This window comes from Nicotiana tomentosiformis, chromosome 12, assembly GCF_000390325.3.
Source record: "Nicotiana tomentosiformis chromosome 12, ASM39032v3, whole genome shotgun sequence".
Classification (NCBI taxonomy): Eukaryota; Viridiplantae; Streptophyta; class Magnoliopsida; order Solanales; family Solanaceae; genus Nicotiana; species Nicotiana tomentosiformis.
The window spans coordinates 29,796,593-29,806,256 of NC_090823.1; the positions used below are offsets into that span (position 1 = coordinate 29,796,593).

Genomic DNA, 9,664 nt, shown 5'->3' on the forward strand with positions numbered 1-9,664 from the left:
TTTCCCTGAACTACGTAATGATCTGATTCATGCGGCGTCATGATACGTAGGCAATCCCCATAGGATTCGATCATAGTCTTAAAAGAAAATAGAGAAAAGAAAACAAACCAAAAGAAAAAGAGAGAGGAAGAGAAAAAATGAGGGGCCAAACAAAAGAAAAAAAGAGAATGAGAATTGAAAGAGCGAAACACAGCAAAAGGAGAGACGAAAAATCAGGATTCGAAATTTGGGAAAAGAGCCGGGATGAAACACATAAGCCGTCGCAAAGCATTTAGAAACGTTTAACTGCTCAGGTGCATTGCATCCCCAATATGCGATTCCCTATCTGTTAAATGCTTCAAAACTGACCAAGTTATTTTGTGTGCATAAAAAGACAGGTTCTGTTTAGGTGGTTAGTTTGTTGGCATCCTGGCAAGTCACCCCTATAATACCAGATCAAAGCGCAAGGCAGTCATGACTAGCAAAGAGTCGGACACGGGTGTTGTTGACCCGCCGAGGGAGATTGTAGAATCAGAGTCTGAATTGAAAGAGGAGGTCCACAGGTTGAAGCATCAAATGGCTGAAATGTATCAAGCCTGGATCAGGGGGCATCCTCCACCTTCATTTCCCGCTAACTACACAGAAAATCCCGCTTTCATCCCACCACTGGCACAAGCCCAGAATCCCACTACCGTTGATCTTTCCCCTCAGCATGCACCGGGTTTTACCCCTTTCCACCACTACCCCGGCACCTCGTCCCAAACTTTCCATGCTCCACCAGCCAAAACAACCGCATACCCGGCTCCGACATCTGCTCCTGTTTTCGTAGCCCCTCCGCGAGCTACCCTCCACCGATCTTCTAGTGAACCCGTGTTCCAAGCTCCAGATACCCAATATTATGCTCCGGAACCAACTTTCAAAGTCACGGATCCTTATTCCTACACCCCTCACTTTGAACCTCCTGTTGAAACTGAGAAACCATCCCGGAACGTGGAGCAGGATGAGATATTCAGGAAAGTGAAGAGTCTAGAACAATCTTTGAAGAACATGCAAGGGATAGGAAGCCAAGTAAGTGTGGCTTACAAGGATTTATGCTTATTCCCTGATGTCCAACTGCCCGCTGGGTTCAAGATGCCCAAGTTTGACCTGTACGATGGACATGGAGATCCCGTGGCCCATTTGAGAGGCTTTTGCAGCAAGATGAGAGGCGCCGGTGGGAAAGACGAATTATTAATGGCGTATTTCAGTCAGAGTCTGAGTGGGGCGGCTTTGGAATGGTACACCCACCAAGACGCTAGCAGGTGGTACACATGGGACGACTTGGCTCAGGCCTTTGCTCGGCACTTTCAGTACAATATAGACATTATCCCGGATCGCCTATCTTTGACCAAGGTAGAGAAGAAGCCCAGTGAGAGCTTTAGGGAATATGGTTTCAGATGGAGAGAACAAGCTGCACGGGTCAATCCTCCAATGGAAGAAGATGAGATGGTCGAGCACTTTCTTCAAGCCTTAGAACCTACTTATTTTGGCCATTTGATCTCAGCCATAGGTAAGTCTTTCAACGATGTGGTAAAGATGGGAGGAATGGTGGAAGAGGGACTCAAGTCAATCAAGATCATGAGCTACTCCACCATAAAAGCAGCCACACAGGCAATTCAAAGTGGCATCGGAAGCCTGTTAGGCAAAAAGAAGAAAGATGATGTCGCTATGTTTGTCTCTGGATCAGGGCGTAGCCTAAGGGTTTCGCCTCACCAGTACACCCAACCTCGACCCCAACCTCAAGCCTACACCCAAGCTCTATATAATCCATCCCAACATTATTTCCCACCACAAGACCCTCAATATTCAGTCAGACCACCCCAATTCCATGTTCACCATGCACAGTCATATGCGCAACCCCCTCCTTACCCGCAATGGCGTGCTCCAACTTCACAAAATCCTTATCCACCCCCACAACCATACCGAAACCCTACTGGTCCAAGCTTTCGATCGAGGCTGGATTATAGAAAAGAGAGGCAGCAGCGGAAAGAAACCTTCACCCCTCTTGGAGAGTCGTATACCAGTTTGTTTCAAAGGTTGAGGCAGTTGGACGTTTTGAGGCCGATTGAGCCAAAGACACCAAATCCACCTCCAAGGAACCTTGATTATTCCCTCAGATGCGCATATTGTTCTGATGCCCCAGGGCATGAGACAGAGAAGTGTTGGCATTTGAAAAGGGCGATCCAAGAGCTTATTGACACAAATCAAATTATGGTCAAGAGCCCGGAGGCGCCAAACATCAACCAAAATCCTTTGCCGGCTCATGCAGAGACACATATGATTGAGATAGTTCATAAGGATGGGGAGCCCAAGAATTCTTCCAAGTCTGTCATGATGATCTAGGCTAGCGAAAGTAATCCATTTAAAGCTCCAAATTTTGCAAAAGCAACGCCCTTGACAGTTGAAGGGGTGTCGGAGAAGCTAAGCATGCTCGACATGAAGCCATCTATATTGGCTGTGAAAGGGCCTCCGATTGATGTTGAAGCGAACCAGGAAAAGCAAAAAGTGATTGTACCAGGGGTCCCGGGCAAGCCTGTCATAATCGTGGAAGGAGCTCGTATTACCCCCGTTATTATTAAGCCAGTGACCCAGTTACCAAAGGTTGACACAAAGGCCGTCCCATGGAATTACAAACAGGTGATAGTAACATATAAAGGGAAAGAAGTAGAGGAAGAAGTCAATGAAACCGGAGGACTGACTCGTTCTGGGAGATGTTTTACCCCAGAAGAACTGAGGAAAGCCAAGCCATTCAAGGATGGCCACATCCTAGTAAAGAAGCCGGTCACCGAAGAAGAGGCTGAAGAGTTCCTGAAAAAGATGAAAATGCAAGACTATTCCATTGTAGAGCAGTTAAGGAAAACACCAGCTCAGATCTCTCTTTTGTCTTTGCTGATACATTCAGATGAACACCGCAAAGCCCCGATGAAGATTTTGAATGAGGCCCATGTTCCTGATAAGATCACAGTAAACCACTTGGAAAAGATTGCTAACAAGATTTTCGAAGCAAACAAGATCACTTTCTCAGATGATGAACTTCCTATGGAGGGTACAGAGCACAACCGAGCTCTTTATCTCACAGTGAAATGCGAGGATTCTGCTGTCTCAAGCGTACTGGTTGATAACGGTTCTAGTGCAAATATTTGCCCTCTGTCCACTTTGCAAAAGTTGAAGATCGGCACTGAAAGGATCCACATGAACAATGTATGTGTTCGAGGCTTTGATAGAGGAGGGAAAGATTCTGTTGGTGATATAATGCTCGAATTGTCAATATGGCCAATTGAGTTCACTATAGAGTTCCAAGTGCTAGATGTGGTTGTCTCCTATAACTTGTTGTTGGGCAGGCCCTGGATACATGCTGCCAAGGCAATCCCGTCTTCTCTGCATCAAATGGTGAAGTTTGAATGGGACAGGTAGGAAATAGTTGTGCACGGTGATGAGAACTTATCTGCTTACAATGACACAATTGTTCCATTTACTGAAGTTGAAGATGATAAAGGGCCTTGGGTTTACCAAACGTTCGAAACAGTGTCTAAGATTCCTGAAGGAGAATGCATTCCAGATCTTAAGCTACCATCCGTGTCCGTCATGGTAGCAAATGAAATGTTGAAGAATGGTTTTGTGCCGGGTAAAGGCCTGGGTTCGTCTCTGCAGGGTATTGCACATCCGGTGTGTCCACGTGAAAGTTTCGGTACATTTGGTTTGGGATTCACACTCACAGGGAAGGACATGAAAAAGGCTAAAAATTTGAAAAGAAAGGCATGGTCACTTCCTAAGCATGTTCCACATATCTCCAAGTCTTTTGTCAAGCCAGGGGTCGCAAAATGCCCAATATTAGCGGTCCCAAAACCTGTGGTCGACTTTGATGAAGATCTGATCAAGAGGTTCCAGAGTTTGTTTGATGAGTTTAACATGGTAGAAATCGGGGAAGGTTCCAGTAATGCCGATGTGCAACTCGTTGGGCCAAATGTGAAGCTTAGCAATTGGAAAGCTACTCCTCTCCCCACCCGGATGGAGTTTTGGTAGTTTGCTTTGTTTTCCTTTCTGTTATCTGGGTTATTCCAGGGTTGTAATCCAGATTTTTATTTTTTGCTTATTTTAATGTACAAACCCTTCTATCCTTTTATTTTCAATGAAATATAATTTCCCGTTTTCCATTATTCCTGATAGCGTTTCATTTTTGTTTTGTTTCCTTTTTCTGTACAGTTCTTTTTATGCTGGTTTCAATGACATGACATGCATGAGGAATTTTCAGCCAAATCTTAAAAGCCAATCTAATTTCGAAACAACAATCCAAGAAGTAGAGTGTGATGATGAAACAGAATATGATGAAGAAGCAGCATTTCAGGAAATTAGTAGAGACTTTCGGTTGGATCCTGGTCGATGAAGTTATTTACATGTCTGCCGGAGTATGCTTTCTTTTATTAATGGGTCTTCGGAGTATTCAGCCATATGCCCCGCATCGGGTCCTACGCCAATTGGGCATATACCAAACAGTCCCCTATGATAAAGATTTGAGTCCACAGGTTATTGAACTATGCCCAAAAGCCACATTTACAGAAGAAAGGGTTCGTCAGATTTGGCACCAATGTAGGTTCTTGGAACCACAGACTCAAGTATGAGATTTGTCCATGGGTGAAGTAGTATCCGACTACGCCATATGGTATGGTAAAAGAAGTCGGGTCGATCAAGAGCCAGAACAGCCGGCCAAAAGGCCCCCATGTCCAACAATTCACCGATGGAGCACGAGAGCAATGGGTTTGGTTAGCTAAAGAAAAGGAATACCGGACTACTATAAACAAACTAGAAGAACAAATTGAAAAAATCAAATTTGATAGCAGCTTGCAGGCAGTTGAAGATGAAGGGGAAAAGAAGAGGTTGGCTAGGGAAAATAAAGCCCTTCGAGCCCTAATCCAGAGAATGAAAATAGCCGCCGAGACATCGGTAAGAAGTGAAAGAGATGAGAAAATTATAACCAACCTAAGGTGGAAAGTGCATGATTATGGTTTTGACTTGACAAAGGCCGAAAAGGACTTGTTAAATGCTCAAGCAAAGTTGGCCAAAAGTGTAGAAGAACATGCTAGATTAGCCCACCAGTTGAAGCAGAAATATGACAAAGAAGTAGCAATTTTACAGAAAAAGCGGTTGCCCTGGAAAATGAAATAGTCAAGCAAATAAAGGATTTCAAGACAGAAAGAGAGCATTGCTATGCATTGATTTACCAACTACAAGAAAGCCTGCAACAGTTACAAGACCAAAACAACACAGATACACAAGTGTTAGAGGCTCGGGCCCAGCAGATTGGACGTTGCTTCAAGAAAAGGGTGTCATCAGAATGAGGATTAAAGAGATAGCTGATTATGTTGCAATGAAATTCCATGAATGTGAAGACATGACCAAGTCTACGTTTTTTGTTTCTGTAATGACATTCGTTCGACAGGTGATGGTTGACCTAGACCACCTTCAAGAAGATATTGCCCGTAGGCCTGTGCGGAGACCGGCTGATGTCCCGCAAGCCCCTGGAGTACCAGTGGAGGCTCTTATGTATTTTTGATTTTTTTTAGTTAGTTTTTGAATATGTATTTTACTTTCCTCGAGTTTTGTTCATCGTTGTCAAGGTTGGTTATTGCTTTATTTCGAGTCTGTAGATTTTTCTTTTGTAGTCATCACTACTTTTAAGTCCTTGTAATAGAAAATCCAAAAGATGTCTTTTATTAATGAAATATTGAAAAAAAAATCATTTCGCATTTATTTCCCTGAACTACGTAATGATATGATTCATTCGGGGTCATGATATGTAGGCAATCCCTATAGGATTCGATCATAGTCTTAAAAGAAAATAGAGAAAACAAAAAAAAGAAAAGAGAGAGGAAAATAAAAAAAGGAGGGAAGAAAGAAAAGAGGGGCCAAACAAAAGAAAAAAAGAGAATGAGAATTGAAAGAGCGAAACACAGCAAAAGGAGAGAGGAAAAATCAGGATTCAAAATTTGGGAAAAGAGCCGGGATGAAACACATAAGCCGTCGCAAAGCATTTAGAAACGTTTAACTGCTCAGGTGCATTGCATCCCCAATATGCAATTCCCTATCTGTTAAATGCTTCAAAACTGACCAAGTTATTTTGTGTGCATAAAAAGACAGGTTCTGTTTCGGTGGTTAGTTTGTTGGCATCCTGGCAAGTCACCCCTATAATACCAGATCAAAGCGCAAGGCAGTCATGACTAGCAAAGAGTCGGACATGGGTATTGTTGACCCACCGAGGGAGATTGTAGAATCAGAGTCTGAATTGAAAGAGGAGGTCCACAGGTTGAAGCATCAAATGGCTAAAATGTATCAAGCCTGGATCAGGGGGCATCCTCCACCTTCATTTCCCGCTAACTACACAGAAAATCCCGCTTTCATCCCACCACTGGCACAAGCCCAGAATCCCACTACCGTTGATCTTTTCCCTCAGCATGCACCAGGTTTTACCCCTTTCCACCACTACCCCCGGCACCTCGTCCCAAACTTTCCATGCTCCACAGCCAAAATAACCGCATACCCGGCTCCGACATCTTCTCCTATTTTCGTAGCCCCTCCGTGAGCTACCCTCCACTGATCTTCTAGTGAACCCGTGTTCCAAGCTCCAGATACCCAATATTATGCTCCGGAACCAACTTTCAAAGTCACGGATCCTTATTCCTACACCCCTCACTTTGAACCTCCTGTTGAAACTGAGAAACCATCACGGAACGTGGAGCAGGATGAGATATTCAGGAAAGTGAAGAGTCTAGAACAATCTTTGAAGAACATACAAGGGATAGGAAGCCAAGTAAGTGTGGCTTACAAGGATTTATGCTTATTCCCTGATGTCCAACTGCCCGCTGGGTTCAAGATGCCCAAGTTTGACCTGTATGATGGACATGGAGATCCCGTGGCTCATTTGAGAGGCTTTTGCAGCAAGGTGAGAGGCGCCGGTAGGAAAGACGAATTATTAATGGTGTATTTCAGTCAGAGTCTAAGTGGGGCGGCTTTGGAATGGTACACCCGCCAAGACGCTAGCAGGTGGTACACATGGGACGACTTGGCTCAGGCCTTTGCTCGGCACTTTCAGTACAATATAGACATTATCCCGGATTCCCTATCTTTGACCAAGGTAGAGAAGAAGCCTAGTGAGAGCTTTAGGGAATATGGTTTCAGATGGAGAGAACAAGCTGCACGGGTCAATCCTCCAATGGAAGAAGATGAGATGGTCGAGCACTTTCTTTAAGACTTAGAACCTACTTATTTTGGCCATTTGATCTCAGCCATAGGTAAGTCCTTCAACGATGTGGTAAAGATGGGAGGAATGGTGGAAGAGGGACTCAAGTCAAGCAAGATCATGAGCTACTCCGCCATAAAAGCAACCACACAGGCAATTCAAAGTGGCATCGGAAGCCTGTTAGGCAAAAAGAAGAAAGATGATGTCGCTATGTTTGTCTCTGGATCAGGGTGTGGCCCAAGGGGTTCGCCTAACCAGTACACCCAACCTCGACCCCAACCTCAAGCCTACACCCAAGCTCCATATAATCCATCCCAACATTATTTCCCACCACAAGACCCTCAATATTCAGTCAGACCACCCCAATACCATGTTCACCATGCACATTCATATGCGCAACCCCCTCCTTACCCGCAATGGCGTGCTCCAACTCCACAAAATCCTTATCCACCCCCACAACCGTACCGAAACCCTACTGGTCCAAGCTTTCGATCGAGGCTGGATTATAGAAAAGAGAGGCAGCAGCGGAAAGAAACCTTCACCCCTCTTGGAGAGTCGTATACCAGTTTGTTTCAAAGGTTGAGGCAGTTGGACGTTTTGAGGCCGATTGAGCCAAAGACACCAAATCCACCTCCAAGGAACCTTGATTATTCCCTCAGATGCGCATATTGTTCTGATGCCCCAAGGCACGACACAGAGAAGTGTTGGAATTTGAAGAGGGCGATCCAAGAGCTTGTTGATACAAATCAAATTGTGGTCAAGAGCCCAGAGGCGCCAAACATCAACTAAAATCCTTTGCCGGCTCATGCAGAGACACATATGATTGAGATAGTTCATAAGGATGGGGAGCCCAAGAATTCTTCCAAGTCTGTCATGATGATCCGGGCTAGCGAAAGTAATCCATTTCAAGCTCCAGATTTTGCAAAAGCAATGCCCTTGATAGTTGAAGGGGTGTCGGAGAAGCTAAGCACGCTCGACGTGAAGCCATCTGTATTGGTTGTGAAAGGGCCTCCGATTGATGTTGAAGCGAACCAGGAAAAGCAAAAAGTGATTGTACCAGAGGTCCCGGGCAAGCCTGTCATAATCGTGGAAGGAGCTCGTATTACCCCCGTTATTATTAAGCCAGTGACCCAGTTACCAAAGTTTGACACAAAGGCCGTCCCGTGGAATTACAAACAGGTGATAGTAACATATAAAGGGAAAGAAGTAGAGGAAGAAGTCAATGAAACCGGAGGACTGACTCGTTCTGGGAGATGTTTTACCCCAGAAGAACTGAGGAAAGCCAAGCCATTCAAGGATGGCCACATCCCAGTAAAGAAGCCGGTCACCGAAGAAGAGGCTGAAGAGTTCCTGAAAAAGATGAAAATGCAAGACTATTCCATTGTAGAGCAGTTAAGGAAAACACCAGCTCAGATCTCTCTTTTGTCTTTGCTGATACATTCAGATGAACACCGCAAAGCCATGATGAAGATTTTGAATGAGGCCCATGTTCCTAATAAGATCACGGTAAACCACTTGGAAAAGATTGCTAACAAGATTTTTGAACCAAATAGGATCACTTTCTCAGATGATGAACTTCCTATGGAGGGTACAGAGCACAACCGAGCTCTTTATCTCACAATGAAATGCGAGGATTCTGCTGTCTCAAGGGTACTGGTTGATAACGGTTCTAGTGCAAATATTTGCCCTCTGTCCACTTTGCAAAAGTTGAAGATCGGCACTGAAAGGATCCACATGAACAATGTATGTGTTCGAGGCTTTGATGGAAGAGGGAAAGATTCTGTTGGTGTATAATGCTCGAATTGTCAATAGGGCCAGTTGAGTTCACTATGGAGTTCCAAGTGCTAGATGTGGTTGTTTCCTATAACTTGTTGTTGGGCAGGTCCTGGATACATGCTGCCAAGGCAATCCCGTCTTCTCTGCATCAAATGGTTAAGTTTGAATCGGACAGGCAGGAAATAGTTGTGCACGGTGATGAGAATTTATTTGCTTACAATGACACAATTGTTCCATTTATTGAAGTTGAAGATAATAAAAGGCCTTGGGTTTACCAAACATTCGAAACAGTGTCTGTCGAGAATATTCCTGAAGGAGAATGCATTCCAGGTCCGAAGCTACCATCCGTGTCCGTTATGGTAGCAAATGAAATATTGAAGAATAGTTTTGTTCCAGGTAAAGGCCTGGGTTCGTCTCTGCAGGGTATTGCACATCCGGTTTGTCCACGTGAAAGTTTCGGTACATTTGGTTTGGGATTCACACTCACAGGGAAGGACATAAAAAAGGCTAAAAATTTGAAAAGAAAGGCATGGTCACTTCCTAAGCATGTTCCACATATCTCCAAGTCTTTTGTCAAGCCAGGGGTCACAAAATGCCCAATATCAGCGGTCCCAAAACCTGTGGTCGACTTTGATG

At 44.5% G+C, this 9,664-nt stretch overlaps 1 protein-coding gene across 1 annotated transcript; it reads left to right on the forward strand.

The window, feature by feature from the left end:
• Nucleotides 1–6,886: 6,886 nt before the first annotated feature.
• Nucleotides 6,887–7,261, forward strand: LOC138902412 (uncharacterized). Its single transcript, XM_070190278.1, has one exon. The coding sequence runs from the start codon at nt 6,887–6,889 to the stop codon at nt 7,259–7,261; it is 375 nt and encodes a 124-aa protein (XP_070046379.1).
• The last annotated feature ends 2,403 nt before the right edge of the window (nt 7,262–9,664 follow it).

Excerpts from the sequence above, each read along its gene's own strand:
- LOC138902412 (XM_070190278.1), top strand. The coding sequence starts at position 6,887 with ATGCCCAAGTTTGACCTGTATGATGGACATGGAGATCCCGTGGCTCAT.